Source organism: Hippopotamus amphibius, chromosome 1 (assembly GCF_030028045.1).
Source record: "Hippopotamus amphibius kiboko isolate mHipAmp2 chromosome 1, mHipAmp2.hap2, whole genome shotgun sequence".
NCBI classification, from domain to species: domain Eukaryota; kingdom Metazoa; phylum Chordata; class Mammalia; order Artiodactyla; family Hippopotamidae; genus Hippopotamus; species Hippopotamus amphibius.
The window spans coordinates 11,621,613-11,637,812 of NC_080186.1; the positions used below are offsets into that span (position 1 = coordinate 11,621,613).

The 16,200-nt window shown below is 47.0% G+C and overlaps 1 protein-coding gene across 1 annotated transcript in view; it reads left to right on the top strand.

The window, feature by feature from the left end:
- The window catches only part of FHAD1 (forkhead associated phosphopeptide binding domain 1), a 140,699-nt gene that overhangs the window by 47,688 nt on the left and 76,811 nt on the right, over positions 1-16,200 (top strand). Inside the window, exons 5-7 of the mRNA XM_057723042.1 lie at positions 5,750-5,859; positions 8,947-9,183; positions 14,853-14,976. Coding sequence (XP_057579025.1) covers positions 5,750-5,859; positions 8,947-9,183; positions 14,853-14,976 — 471 coding nt within the window. The remainder of the gene's footprint in view (positions 1-5,749; positions 5,860-8,946; positions 9,184-14,852; positions 14,977-16,200) is intronic.

Below are 16,200 nucleotides of genomic sequence, written 5' to 3' on the forward strand. Positions count from 1 at the left end.
GGACACGTGGCACATGGACTGTTTCTTTTCTTTTTTTCACTCTGCCATTTTAATTTTTCCACTGTAATCCCTCGTTTCCCCAGTGCCGTGTTGAACTTGGGGCTTCTCTAAGGGACTTGCATTCCCCCTGGAGAAGTGAAGGACGAGTTCCTGTGGCTCAGAGGCTCTCACATCCACCTGGGCTCTATCCCCTCAGCCTCCCAGCCAGGTCTCATCTGTTTCCAGACTTTTGCCCTTGTTCCCCTGACTCTCTCCCTATCCTCAGAGAAGGGCTTTCATCTTCCTGTGGGGTGGGGAGTTCCTTCCAGTCTGGGCTAGAGAGCTCCACTCTTTCGGGAAAACGCTATGCTCTGGTCCTCCAGCCTGGCTCTTGATAGAAAACACCTATTTTTGAGGGTCCTGAGAAAGCTTTTTCCTCTCTTAGCAAAGCTGGGCTCTTCAAATTAAATTGGTTTACTGTTAGACTATCGCCTTGCGTTAGACCTGAAAACTTCTATTTGAAAACCCAAAGCCAAGGACTTATTTACTGCAGGTCGGGTCAGGGTTTCTCAGTCTCGGCACAGTGACATTTGGGGCGGGATGGCTCCTTGTCATGGGATCTGTCCTGTCCACTGTGGAATATTTAGCAGCATCCCTGGCACCCTACCCAGTAGATGCCAGTAGCAACACCACCACCCACCCCCAACTGTGATACTCAAAAACGTCTCCAGACGCTGCCAAAAATCAAAATGTCATTTTGCCTGGAGGCAAAATCACCCTGTTCTAGTTAATACCCATCCTTCTTTTTCCACAAGGCAATGAAACCTCAGCTCCAAGGCCAAATCTTAATGGCAAGAGCTCATGGGAGGTGAGGAAGAATTACTGAGAACAGAAAATACATGGGGTGATTTTTTAAAATAGCGTCCTGATTTATATGTACATATATTTTCCCAATAATGGGATCATATGAACCTAACATTGGTAACCTGCTTTTTGTTTTTTTGTTGTTTTTTTTAATAAATTTATTTATTTTGTTTATTTATTGACTGCATTGGGTCTTCATTGCTGCACATAGGCTTTCTCTAGTTGCTGCGAGCGAGGGCTACTCTTCATTGTGGTGCACAGGCTCCTCATTGTAGTGGCTTCTCTTGTTGTGGAGCACGGGCCCTAGGTGTGTGGGCTTCAATAGTTGTGGCACATGGGCTCAATAGTTGTGGCTCACGGGCTCTAGAGCACAGGCTCAATAGTTGTGGTGCACGGGCTTAGTTGCTGCACGGCATGTGGAACCTTCCCAAAGCAGGGCTCGAACCCGTGTCCCCTGCATTGGCAGGTGGATACTTAACCACTGCGCCACCTAGGAAGTCCGGTAACCTGCTTTTTGAAATTCAATAATATATCATAAATGTCTTCCCACTTCAGTAAATTTACTGCATAGTGATTAAGAGCATAGGCTCTGCATCTAACAAACCTGGGTTCGTGCCTTGGCTCTACCACTTACCCGCTGTGTGTCCTTGAGCAGGTGACTTGACATCTCTGTGCCTCATATCTCTCGCTTATAAAATGGAGATGGGAAAAATAGTGCCTGTCTCACTGGGTTGCTATGAAGATGAGATGGGATCCTGCCTGTAAGTGCTGAGCACAGCGCCTGGTGCATAGGGAACACTCAATAAATATTAAAATTTAAAAATTAAATTATTATCTACCATGACTATTATTTAACTTATATTTACAACTTAAAATGTGTAGCAATGTCCTAAAGACACAGCTAAGGTGCACACATACTGCCCCTGCTGTGGACTGGTGATTAGCGGATGAGCCCCAGGACAGCCAGTGGGTTGTTAAAATATTGAAGTATCTCCCCTGCCATTTGACAAATAGCTCCTGCTTGAAACTTCTTAAAGTGCCTTTGTCCCCACATCTGCTCTCCCACTGCCCCAGCCCTTCTGGCCGTCCCTGGGGGTGCTCCCCACTGGGACCTCCAAATGATCCAGCAGCTAGAGGGTCTGGTTTTTTTTTTGGGGGGGTGGTGTTGGTTTTTTGGATTTTGCTTTTGTTTTATTATTTATTTTTATTTTTGGCTGCGTTGGGGTCTTCGTTGCTACGCGCGGGCTTTCTCTAGTTGCGAAGAGCAGGGGCTACTCTGCATTGCAGTGTGCAGGGTTCTCAGTGTGGTGGCTTCTCCTGTCGTGGAGCGTAGGCTCTAGGCATGCAGGCTTCAGTAGTTATGGCATATGGGCTCAGTAGTTGCGGCTTGTGGACTCTAGAGCACAGGCTCAGTCGTTGTGGCACTTGGGCTTAGTTGCTGGACAGCATGTGGAGTCTTCCCAGACCAGGGCTCGAACCCATGTCCCCTGCATTGCAGGTGGATTCTTAATCACTGCTCCACCTGGGAAGTCCTAGAGGGTCTGTTTTGAACTAAGTTAAGCCAGTTTGGTCATACATGGCCCTTAGGTTCTTTTTGATAAATAACAGTAGCCAGGGACTTCCCTGGTGGTCCAGTGGTTAAGAATCCGCCTTCCAATGCAGGGGATGCAGGTTCGATCCCTGGTCTGGGAACTAAGATCCCATATGCCAAGGAGCATCTAAGCCCTCACGCCACAACTACTGAGCCCTCACGCTCTGGAGCCCACACACCACAACTAGAAAGAAGCCCTTGCACCACAAAGAAGAGCCTGCGTGCTACAACAAAATATCCCGCATGACACAACTAAGACCCGACGCAGCCAAATAAATAGATTAATTTAAAAAAATTAAAAAAAGATAACAGTAGCTAGTAAAGATGTTTGAGGCAGGTGAAGGGTAACTGCTCCAGCACCTCCCTGCCTGGAGAAGGAAGGAAAAGTGAGTAAGGAAAGCGAGTCTCAGAGCAAACTCTACCCCCTCACAGACTTTCCACAAACACACCTTCAGCAGCAAAGGGGCCTCATCATTCAGCCTGTTCTGTAGGTTTGATGAAGTCCCCCCTCTGGCCATCACCTTGCAGGAAAGGGTCCCTCAAGGCAGCCACGACAGGGTCACAGAGGCATCTGGACTTATCCTTGGAGACGGCCTCAGATGCCAGACTGGACACGACCCAGTTAGCGTCAGACCCCAGGGCCCTCCCTGGGGGCACAGGCCAGGCAGTACCTTCTTCCATTTGACCACTGGGAGCTGATTTCTAGCATTCAGCATGCCAGGTAACAGGCCTCCCTTTTACCAATAAGAACCCATTTCTGGCCTTCAGTTTGCTAACTAGGAAAGCTTCAGGAATCACAGGTGCCTCTGGACCGTGGCCTGTCTGATGTAAAGCTGCCCGGCCACGCCAGGCCTGGGGACCACAGATATGGGCAACCGGCCGCCCCTAGGCTGAGAGTTAAACGACCTACACACGTATGGCATCAGACAGACTATGCTGAATATTTAGAAACTAAGCCACAGGCCTGTGACAATCCTTGAGGCGCCGCGGGGACCCCCAGCATCCGGCTGGATCATAGAGTCAAGCCTGCACCAGAAGATTTTTTAAAATCTCTCTTCTCCATTCCTTTGTTTTTTCCCTGTGCTAACCCGGTTATAGATGCTGGCAGGAAAGGAGGTGTTAGGTAAGGAAAGGGGAACAAGGGGAAAATGTTCTAGTTCTGTGCTCTCTGGTGCGACAAGCAGTGCCAGTGACTGTTGAGCACCTGAAACGTGGCCCGTGTGACTGAGGAACCAAACATCTAATTTTAATTCATTTAAATTTAAAAACCGATACTTGATTCTGTTATCGAAAGGTTCGAAGTCTGCCTGGAACATTTTAGGTTGGCGAATTGACATTTTCGACTGTAAGTTTTTGTGAAATCTAAATACAGATCAAGTCTTCCTGTTGAAAATTCAGTTTCCAAATTGAGATGCGCCGTCAGTGTAAAATAAACCCTAGGTTTCAAAGGCTTCATACCCCAAAGAAAAAGAATGTAAAGTATCTCCATATTTCTTGTCTTGATTACATGCTGAAATGATCGTTTTTTAATGTATTGGGTTAAATAACATTTATCATTAAAATTAACTTCATCTATTCTTTTTACCTTTCTAATGTGACTACTTGAAAATTGTATTCTGTAGCTCGCATTGTTTTTCTACCAGACACTGCTGCTCTAGTCAGTTAGGACTCAGCTGCTCAGAATCCAACAGGGTCAGGAGGGGGAGTGAGCTTCAAATAAAAGTTTTTTTAATCATGGACCTATCTGGGGAGGTGGAGGGAGGGAATGGGCAGCTGCTGAAGCTCCAGGCCCTCTGTTCCTCGCGCCCCAGGAAACACCGTGGCCGGGGCAGCTCATCCAACACACAAGGCCATGAGTTCTCAGGGTACCGTGGGCCATCGGCTGTGTCCACTAGAGGTTCCAGGGTCCATGAACATGTTTGAGACCTGGGAAGGGGAGGGAACATCATCGGCTCTAAAATGCATAAATAAAAAATGCAGAAGCAAAAATGAATAAATGATGGAATGAATGTCCACAAACGTGATGGTGCGCACTTCATTCATCATTAATGTTAGCGCTCATTAAAGTTTCATCACCTTTGAGAACAATTGGTTCAGTTTCTCACTTCACAAGAAGAATGTGCCATGACTGCCCAGAAATCATAGTCAGTTGGAAATTTAAAATACACCGCCTGGAGCCAAGTGATCTCACAAGCAGAATTATAGAAATCTTTACAAAGGTTTCTACAGCAAAAAAAAAAAAAAAAAGTGTTCAATGTTGATGTGAGTGAATTGTGAGATGTCTGATGTGATACAGAGTGCGGCCCCCAAACATAATGCCATACCCCCCGAAAGTCATATAAACAGCCCTTGTGATATTAGGGTTAATAAGAAAAAAATTAGGAAAGCTTAAACATCTGTCAAGTGGCTCCTAGTTAAATACCCTTGGCACACTTGTACGTGGACCACAGTGCTACCATTGAAAAGAACCCAGTGAAGCTACAGATACTGACGTGGGAAGATGTTTTTGATAATTGTTAGGTGAAAAGTAGCTGGAGAAAAATCTCTGTCTTGTAAATCCGGTTTTGTTTTTTTAAAAGATATGACTGCATGGGCTTCCTACGTGGCACAGTGGTTGAGAGTCCGCCTGCCAATGCAGAGGTCACGGGTTCGATCCCAGCTCCAGGAAGATCCCAATTAGAAAAAAATAAAAAAAATAAAAGATATGACTGCAATAAAAACTAAAGATAGCTAACATTTAGTGCTAAATGCTGTACATCAGGAGTCAGCAAAGTTTTCCTGTAAAGAGCCAGATAGTAAATATTTTAGTCTTTGTGGGTCATATGGTCTCTGTTGCAGTTGTGCCTTTGTAGCTGGGAAGCAGCCAAAGATAATATGTAAACAAATGACTGTGGCTGTGTTGCAATAAAACTTTATTTACAAAAATAGGCGGAAGGCCAGATTTGGCCATTGGGCCATGGTTTGCCAACCCCTGCTCCACATCATTATTTAACCTCCAGATAGCCCTTTATGGCAGAGATTATTAGTGTCCCTGAATTATGCATGTGGAAACTAAGGCTGAGAGAGAATAAAGGACCCGCCCAGGTCATCAGCTTTTATGCGGCACAGAAAAAAGTCTTAAAAGGAATACATCACAGTGCATCAGAGCAGTTAACACTGATGGAAGAGGAAGGAGGGGGCTCTTTCTAATACGCCTAAAATACTTACTTTCATTGCATAAGTCTCGTGAATGTGAAGGTTAATCTGAAAATACTCTTTAAGACCTTGGGGAGACTCACATTCTCCTCTGCGTTCTCTGTTGACCCTGTGTGTTAGTATGGACCAATGCCGTGGAACTGGCCGAACAATCAGTGGCAGAGGAAACTCCCGGGGCAGGATCCTCCAGAGAGATTTTCGTGGACCAGGACCTGGCCCAGCAGGATAAGGTAAGGGGTCTCGGGGAAGGACAGAGCTACAGCAGCAAGAGGGACCACGGAGGAAGTGCCACTGCCTCTTGTTCTCCGTGTCTCAAGGAGTGCCCCTCTTTACTGCTTCCAAGAAACCACCTCTTCCTCCCAAGACATTCAACCCAGCGTTTGGTCACCACTCATCTTATCCCAAATAGCATCTACAACGGCAAGGTACTGCGTACCTACTGTGTGCTGGGCCGTGTCCTGTGCCCTTCATGTTTCATTAGCTCCTGAATCCTCACCATCTTCAAAATAGATTGTATCACCTTCACTTTGCAGATGAGGAACCTGAAGCTCAGAGAGGTTAAGTAACGTGTTCAAGGTTGCCCAGTGTAAGGCGCAGTGTTGGGATTCAAACCCAGGCCAGGTTCACTTCTCAGCGGGTACTCCTAGCTTCCACACAGGAATCACTTGGTCAGCCTTGTGTGATGGAACGGTGGTGGGAAAACATGTTTCTGGCAGGAAGATGTGAGGACTGAAGTCAGGGAGGCCTGAGCAAAGAGAGACTCGTTAGAGAACCAGAGAGGTTTAGAGTGAAGCGGGGTTGGGAGTAGAACACGTGGATTCAAAGCCATCTTGGGAAGCACCCAGGTCGACTTCTCCCCACTTAGACATGACCTGAAAGTTATTCTAGAAGAAGCAGTCTACAATACAGCGCTTTCCTTAAGGGCCAGGGCGTGGGCCTGCGGCAATTCTCAGAATCTTGGAGGAGCAGAACCATCTGGGGTTCTTGTCAGACACGGGAATCCGGACCTTCAGGAGGCAAGGGGGTTCCGACACAGGCGTCCTAGGACCAGACTCTGAGAAATGTTACAGGAAGGTGAGAAGTCACACTCGGGTTCTGTATGTATTGCCCCAAAACTTAGTGGCTTAAAACAGCAATTCATTCCTTCCCAGAATCTATGGGTTGACCTGGAAGATTCCTTTACTAGTGTACCCTGGCCTCACTCATGCGACTGCAGTCAGCTGGTGACTCAGCCAGGCCCATGGTCTCTGATGGCCTCCTTCCCACGTCTGGGGCCTCAGCCAGGATGCCTGGACTGGTGGGCCCCTCTCTGCATGCGGTTTTTCATCACATCACGGTGGTCTCAGGGTTCCCCGGGAGCCAGAGCAGAAGCTGCACAGCCTGCAAGAACTCACCTGGAGGTGGTGCAGCGTCACTTCCGCCACATCCTGTTGGTTACAGCAAGTCACGGGGCCAGCCCAGGCTAGAGGGCAGGGAAATAGACTAGATGGCAAAGCTGCAAAGCATTTGTAGCCATTTTTCAACCTTCCTCAATTTTAAATTGGAAATATAGTGCAACCACAGTTATAATTGTTTCTGTTTATAACCCATTTTATGCCCTGACTTGCCAGGACTCCTTCAAGTGACAATAAACAAATTAGCTTGGGGCTTGGGGGGGTGCATTTATTAGCTCATCTTATTGGAAAATTTAAAAGGCCATTAGCTTCGGGTATGGCTAGATCCAGGAGATTTGAATAATGTCATCAGGACATTCCCCACTACCAATCTCTCCCCTCTATTTCCCTCAGAGTCTGGCTTTCTGCATAAGGCCGGCTCTGTGTATTAAAAAAGACAAACTCTGGCGAACAAGCCTATAAATGTAAAGTTTATGATCCAAAAGGAGGCAAGATCCTCTCCCTCTGTAATCGATGTGTGAAATCTCTGAGAATACTGATTGACCAGCTTGGGTCACATGCACACAGGGAGGTGGGCTAGGAAGAAGCAGGGCACATGACTGACAGTCCTACCCAGGCCACACGGAAGGAGGAGCACTTCCCCCAGGAAGGGCTGGGGGCGGGTGGGGGGGGGGCGGGGCTGGCGCAGGGAGGCTCCCCTCACCAGGAAAGCAGAACGTACAGCTGTCGCCCTCTGCAAACTTCTCACACTCCGGCACCGGCACGGGGCGGGGCACACACTTGCTGCCCAGTGAATGTTTGCTGCATGAAAAATGAATAGGCACCGGGCCAATCATAAGAGAGTGAAACAGGGGCCGGTGCCCAGGAGTAGGGAATCTGTTTGATGCTCTCTCTTGAAATTTTGCCACCAGCATTTGCAGGGACCCGAGGGAAGACCCTTGGCAGCAACTGGCAATGTCAGGCAGGCTTCCTCCTGACGGAGACCCTGTCCTTCCCCAGGTCTCGGAGCTGGCAGGTCACGAGGCTGACTGGGCGTCTCCCCCGGGAAATGAGCTGGCCTAGAAATTGCCGGTCTACCTCCTTCCGTGGCTGCATTTGAAAGGGCATCTGGGAATTTTTTTTTTTCCTCCAGTTTTTCTGACATTTTATTAATGACTTCTGGTGAGAAGTTTGGGGGATATTTTTTTATCCTTTTTTGGAAAACCTAACAAATTCCTTGGCTGCAGAGCTTTTTCTTTGGAGAGATGGAGGACGGGGTTAATTATACCTGTGGGTAAAGTCTGCCAGCGAGTTTGTTTTTCCAGCCCAAAGTTGACATGAGCCCACACAAATAAATCACCACTCCTGTCTCATTTACTTTCCAGTTTCAGTTACCTGGAAAAAAATTCTTATGTGAATAGCCAGAAGAGGCAGGAAGTACTAGAAGAGAGGAAAGGGAAAATAAATATTTCAGAATGTATTAAATGTTTTAAGTTAAAAAAATAACCCTCATTGTAGGCAGAATGTGGTCTAATAGAATGTTGTTTTCCTAATTACCTTTCCTAGGCCCTCAGTGTGCTAAATAAGCTGAATATTATAAATGAAAATGTTGTAAATAAACTTTCTAGCAACAAAAGTTCCCAAGTGGGATGGTTGTTCTTAATATGAAAGTATAATTCTCAGGGAAAGGAAAGTTTCCATACCTGTGAGGTACAGACATCCATTACAGGAGTCTGTATACAAGTACATCATTTTAACCAAATTTTTGTCTCTATGAGGTTTTTCAAGTGACAGAGTTAGCCGTGAAAGTCTGCCTTTTCCCTCCCTGTCTGCCCTGATCTTCCCAAAGAATGATACCATATTTTTCCAATTTTTTTTCCCAAATGGGCTCAGCCTTACACCCAGACCCACACCTAGTAAACTTCCCATCTGGCCTCCACCCAGGATGAAATAATTCTGCTGCTGGGAAAAGAAGTCAGCCGTCTCTCGGATTTTGAACTTGAATCCAAGTACAAAGACACCGTGATAGCAAGCCTGCAGAACGAAGTGGCCAACCTGAGCCAGAAGCTGTCGGAAACAGCCACCTCCAGACAGAACGAGAGGCTGATCCCGCCCAAGTTTCAGGTTCTGGATGAAGACGACGATGCCCAACAGAGAGAGATCCAGAGCTTGAAAAACCAGGTGGGGCTCGGAGACAAATGGGTTGAGGCCTTAGAGTCGTGACACAGGGTGACAGCTCTCAGGTAGAGCCCGGCGGTGGGGGGAGCCACCCGGATAGTTAGAAGTGGGCAGTCAGCGTAGCATGGTGGACAGGAGTGCAGATTCAGGGAGCAGAGACTCGGCAGGTTTCTAGCCTCGTAAGAACAGCTTTGAGTCTGATTAAGCGCCTACCACGTGCAGGCCCTGGTGCAGGTGCTTTCAGTGCATGAACTTATTTAAACCTCAGTCTTCTGACACATACCACTCTACAGATTAGGAGACTGAGGCAGGCTCAGAGACATGCAGGAGCTTGTTACAGCTTGCACAGCAAGTGAGAGGCAGCGGTGGTAGGATTTGAGTTCAGCTCTGCCACCTTGGACACCCCGTGCTCTCACGCCCACTTTGCATTTCCACCCAACTCTGTTGCTTCAGGGACCACCTCTCACACCCACCTGTCTCCAGCCAGAGAGAGCTGGAGACCGGAAGAAGGAACCCCTGCAGTCCTCTGAACACTGAGGTCTTTATCAAAGCCTGAAGGCAGCTGCTGGTTCATTTATGGGGAATTTCACCAAACAAAAATTCTCCACCTAGAATATCTGGATTTACCAGTCAAGTTCCTTTCTCATAAAACTAGATCCAAAAAAAAAAAAAAGAAAAATTTTTTAAGAACTACCTTAAAATTGGCCATTGATGTTGTACATAAATTATATTTCAACAAAGTTGATAGAAAGAAAGAAAGAAACAAACAAACAAACAAACAAACTGGCCACTGATGAATTTTGGCTTAAACTGTAATAATTTTGCTTAAAACTGTAACCACACTTGGGGCCTCAGTTCTCTGGTTCTCTGTTTACTGCCTTTCCCTTCTGTAACCCATTCTAGGTTCACAGTCTCAGTCCTAGAAATGGTGCCCTGGAAAGGACACAGACTGTGCATGGTGAACCTTGGAGAGTCTAGCAGGAGACTGTAAGCTTCATGAAGGCAAAGGCTGGGCCCAGTAACCTTCCAGAACTCTGATAGGACCATGTCTGTTTGTTCTTTATCCATCCATCCATTCATTCAAATAAATATTTGTTCGGCCCACCCTGTGCCATGCCCTCTTCCAGGCTCTGGAAATTCAGCAGAGAACAAGGCAGACATGATCCTTCCCCCTGTTACGTTCTAGTGAGGGAGACAGAATAAACCAGTAAACAAATATATGCTCTAATATTTAAACGAATTAATGACTCTCCTTCGAACCTGTTTTTGAAAAAACAGTGAAAGTAGCAGTTCCTACAGGAACTCCTACTGCAGGCAGCTACCTTGACATGTAGCTGATTCATTGATGAGCATCTTTTTCTTGAGCTGAACCCAATTTTGCTGAAATAATCCCTTTCAGTTATTCTCCCATTTCAGAGCATTCCTGAGCAAATGACATGTCTTGTTCAGGCTGAGTTATTCCCACATACTTTTTTTTTTGTGCCGCATCATGTTGCTTGCGGGGATCTTAGTTCCTCAACCAGGAATCTAACCCAGGCCCCCAGTAGTGGAAGCCCGGAATCCTAACCACTGGACAACCAGGGAAGTCCCCACATTCCTTTTTTTTTTTTAATTGAAATATACTTGACATGTAATATCATATAATTTCCACATATCTTTGAATATCAGCAGGTCACAATTTGAGTACTATTTAAAGTGGCCGGTGATATCTGGGGAAAAAGTAATTTTTTTTTACAAAGAACTTATCTAGAAATAATTACACTGATTCATCATGCTGTTGCCTCCCCCACCCCTGGAGCTTCACTTATAACTGAGGGAGGATATCTTACAACAAGGCATATCTGCACCAGAGGCTGCATTGGTCTGAACTCAAACCAAGTTTCATCCACTCACGTTTTAGTTTCTTAAATATTCCACTGCCTGCAGAACATTCCACCAGAAGTATAAGCCACATGGCAGGTTGATTTATTGTTCTGATTACTTTACGTGTCCTCCCTGGTGCCTGAAAGCATGTGAGTAATGACTTGCTCTCCAAGATCTTCGATCTGATACACCATCACTAGAAAAGTCTTACCTCCACATGCTCTTATACGCCTGTGCTAATTAGAAGCCAAATTATTATCTTGAAACAATGACTCCTCCTAGCACTGTTAACTTTCTTACAACTCAGTGCCCATTCTATTACACAGCATGACAGATATTAAACATCTGGGAATGTATGCCAATTACAGATAATACGGCTATTTATTTTGGTAGTAAAAGTAACGAAGAGGTTTGGAGACACTTTGCAGTCTTCCCGTAGTCCGCAGTCCTAAAACTCTGACACTCAGATGGAAATATTTTAAATCTGTCAAAAGCACTGGAGTCTTTAGAGGGGAATGTATGCTTTCCCTTCTGGAAGTTTGTCTCTGTGTGCTCTGCCTCTGGTATCATGCAAATAAAAGCATCAAGCTGAGAAAAGCTAGAAACATTTTTTTTTTTAATTGTTCCACGTACCTTTCATGGGAAAGTTGCATTTCCCCCCACAGAGCACAGTAAGATGTGAAAGAATTTTTTTCACTCAAAGTTCCAAAGCACAAATGTGCAAAAGCGTAGCCTTGGGGGGGGGGGCAGAGTGGGAGTGTCCCCCCAAATTCTAGCGTAGACCCCACCCCAGTAATGTCTCAGGTGCCCCAGGGAAAAAAGTAAGTGTAACTGCCCCAAATGTCATGGACTCTGAACCATGATGGTGCATGAAACGAGTCGGGAAACTTGTGAGACTTTGACATTTCTGTTAATTCTACCACAGTAATAACGACGAGATTTTCAGGGACACAAACCAAGACCAAAGGCTGTGAGCGCCATCTGGTGGCCAGGTCACCGCACCCTTACCCCATTACCTGGGCAAGCACGCCCCCTCCCCCAGTCTTTTTTTTTTTTTTTTTTTTTAATGTGATGCCTGCAACCAGGTCTGACGATAAACAGGGAAGTTCCTGTATTTCCTCTTTTGGGGGGATTATTTTTATTTAAGCTATTGAGTCTCTATTTACTCTTATAACAGTTATTTTTAATTTAATGCATGTTTTTAAGTTTAAAAAGGGAAGTGCTTCTAAGAAGAACGCTAAGAAATTATAGTGGGACCAGCAAAGAGACACAGCAAAAACAGTGAAAGTGGTATTTGAATGACTGAAGTTTAGGAACTCTCTTAGGGTGGGGTTGCCAGATAAAGTAAGGACACCCAATTAAATTTGAATTTTCAAATTTCGTTTTAGTGTATGTTCCGAGTGTTGCATGGGACACACACTAAAATATTATTCGTTACCTAAAATCCTATTTTAAGTGGGCATCCTTTTTCTGTCCCCTAAATCTGGCAACCTTACCTTAGAAGAGCAAAGAAATTGCACCTTTCTCCTGGTCGCTTCCATTTTGATGTATCAAAACAAGCTAGAAAAATGGTACTGATGAACCCAGTGGCATGGAAAGAATAAAGATGCAGATGCAGAGAACAGACTTGAGGACATGGGGCGGGGGGCAGGGGGACAAGGGGAAGCTCGGACGAACTAAGAGAGTAGCATTGACATATACACACCACCAAATGTAAAATAGATAGCTAGTGGGAAGCGGCTGCGTAACACAGGGAGATCAACTCAATGATTGGTGATGACTTAGAGAAGTGAGACAGGGTGGAAAGGAGTCCCTCTGCAGGAAGGAGGGGATATGGGGATATATGTATGAATGCAGCTAATTCACTTTGTTGTACAGTGGAAACTGGCACAACAGGATAAAGCAATTATATTCCAATAAAGAGCTTAAAAAAAAAAAAAAAAAGCTAGCCAGCTCTCGTCCTATCTACGGACTGCGTGGCATTTCTGCCCCAATGAATGTGTCCCTGTGGGAAAGTACTGAGGCCCGACGTCTGAAAAATCAAAGGGCAAAGCCCCACAGTGCACCTTGAGAGGGGAAAGACCTGGCCGCTCAGAGCAAGCAGTCCAGCCGCATCAGGCGGAGAGGGTTCCAGGCCCAGCTCCCTTTCCCAGCCTCTGGGGTACCTGCTCCATGGAGGCCGAGGCCTGGCAGCTACTTTCTGGCCCTTACCAACATTGTCTTCAATGGACAGCCTTCGGGGGCCCACGCCCCACATGTAGACCCCTAGAGAGGGGCCTGCCCTCGAGTGGGCTCTGAGCCATGGACTTGGAAGGTGCTCGAAGCAGCCTTAGATAGAGTCCGTGGTCATCCCACTCACGATTCCTGTATTTCCTCTTAATAACAACCACACTGGTGTTTAAATGAGCCAGCAAGGCTTACAAATGCACACAAAAAAGATTACCAACTACCTTCCCCAGAGACAGATGAGGGAAGCTGAAGCTAAAACACCCCATGGGTAGTCAGAGGAGGGGACCATCCCAGCTCATCCCCGTGCCGTGTGCCAGGCATGCTCTGAGCACTTGTACACATAAAACTTATTAAAATACGTCTAACGATCCTATTGGACTGGGACTGTCATCACCCCACGTACAGACTGAAAAAAGGAAACAGAACATGGTGTCCTCCCTGTGTTCACACAGCCTGTAAGTGGCACAGACAGGACTTGAAGGCCACAGCCGGGCCCCCGAGGCCATGCTATGCTTTGCAGCCTCCGACTTTTCATGCTGGTTCCTGGAGCCACCTGGAAAGGTGGAGCCACGCAACTAGAGACTGGGTTTGAGTCATATGCCACCTCTGACCGGCCACGTGACCCCAAGCAAGGGCCCTCGCCTCTCTGAGGCTCAGTCTGCTCCCCTGCAAAACGGGAACGTTAATGGGAACGTCCGCCTTCAGCGATGCTGGGAGGAGTGTGGCTGCGGCAGGTGTGAAGGAGCCTCGAAATCTCTGGAGTGTCCTGTGAGGGAGAAGCTGTCCGCTGTCATCATCAGAGGGAACGCATCTTATAACCTGCTCCCGTCCCTTGATCTTTGCTCTGCATCCAGTCAGTGCCAAATGATCTGGAACCAGCAGCCAGTCTGTTTGTCCACAGGTCATAGGAAGGCAGAGGCACCTGAGCCCCTGGGCGGCCACGAGGATAAGGTTCACTAAATGTCCACCAACAGAGGAATGCGTAAGGCAGATGTGGTACATACACACAGTGGGATGTTACTCAGCCGTAAAAAGGGACAAAGTGGGGACATTTGTAGAAACATGGATGGACCTAGACACTGTCATACAGAGTGAAATGAGTCAGAAAAACAGATATCGTATATTAACACATGTGGAATATAGAAAAATGGTACAAATCAACCGGTTCACAAGGCAGAAATACAGACACAGAGGTAGAGAACAAACATATGGACACCAAGTGGGGAAAGCGGGGCGGGCGGGGGGAGGTGGGGGGGGATGAACGGGGAGATTGGGATTGCCATGTATACATTACTAATAAGAAAAAAAATATCAAAGTGTACACTTTAAATATATGCAGTTTATTGTAACACAAAACAAAAACAAAGATAAGGTTCATGTCTCGATGACGTACGACACGGTGGTCACTGAAGGAATGGGCCCCCTCCCACCTCTTCCACTAGTTCTAACTGAAAAGCTGGGTTTCCCCAACGCCCCAACCCAAAATCAACCCGACTCTCTTTGTCCAGCCTTGGAGAAGCACCAGCATGTCCCACAGACCCGGTCGGCCCCCTCTGACTGTGTGTTGCCTCCTCCCACAGATCAGTGCCCTACAGCAAGGCTACAGCCAGGTGCTGTGCCAGACCCTGTCTGAGAGGAACTTAGAAATCACATCCCTGAAGAATGAGGGCGAGAACTTAAGGAGGGATCATGCCATCACATCAGGTGAGCTCCTTCTGGATTTGGGCCCGAGAGCTTCCACGCTCCCCGTGCAGACATCACCAGTCGACCACCATGCCTGTGCCCAGGACCTGGGTGCAGCCTCAGGGATCTCAGCAGCCCGCTTGGCCACCAGGGTCAGTGAATTAGAGTTCTCTCTCAGTGGAGGCTTCTTGCCACCCAGTTCCTAGGGCAGGGCCTGATAAATATTTGAGAGAATGTTATCTCTTGGCTACAAGGTCTCCAGAGCACCGACCCCACCAGGGAGAACACAGGACTCTGTGTGACTTGGGTGGTTCCATGAGGCAGCCTGCCTGAGTGCAAACTAGAACGTGGACAAAATGGGGTCACTCCTTTAAGGCACCCGTCGTCTCACCCATTTCACCCGAGTGCACTTGGGCCCAAGTGAAAACGTTTTCGAATTGACCGACAGAGGTGGTTCCCTGATGAAGGGCTTGGATGGGGGGAGGGGCAGCCAACGCACAGCTGTGGCTGAGCCTTGATTCCCTGGTTTCCTTCATCCCTTCAGCATGCTTACTGAGCACCTACTAGGTGTCAGGCCCTGTTCCAGGCTCTGGGGAGAGAGCCCCAAGCAAGACAGTCAGATCCCTGTGCTCACAGATTTGGGAGGGGGTGACAGACGATAAAAGTAAATGGATGGGTAAACAAGCCTGCTGCAGAGAGCAATCGTGCTGCGGAGAAAGTAAACTGTGTGACATGGTGACCAGTGCTTCAGGGGGCAACGCCAAGGGAGAACAGCTTAGCGGGTGTGAAACCATGCAATTCGGATGGGACTGGAATCCAGCCAGAACTCACGCTCTTTTAACCGAGATCACACACCTGGTTTCAGGACTTAATGAAGCTCAGGTGCTTAATGTCTCATCACAGAAAGAATTCAGTAAGAGACAAAATGATAGGTATGAAGTGGATTTATTTAGAGAGAAACATACTCCACAGGCCGTGTGGGCCATCTCAGATGGCGAGAGACCCCGAGATATGGGGTGGTTAGTTTTTATGGGCTGGGTAATTTCATAGGCTAATAAGTGGGAGGATTATTCCAACTATAATATTTCGGGGAAGGGGTGGGGATTTCCAGGAACTGGGCCACCGCCCACTTTTTGACCTTTCATGGCTAGCCTCGGAACTGTCCTCGTGCTGATGGGTGTGTCATTTAGCTAACGTATTACAATGAGCCTATAATGAGGCTCAAGGTCCACTGGAAGCTGAATC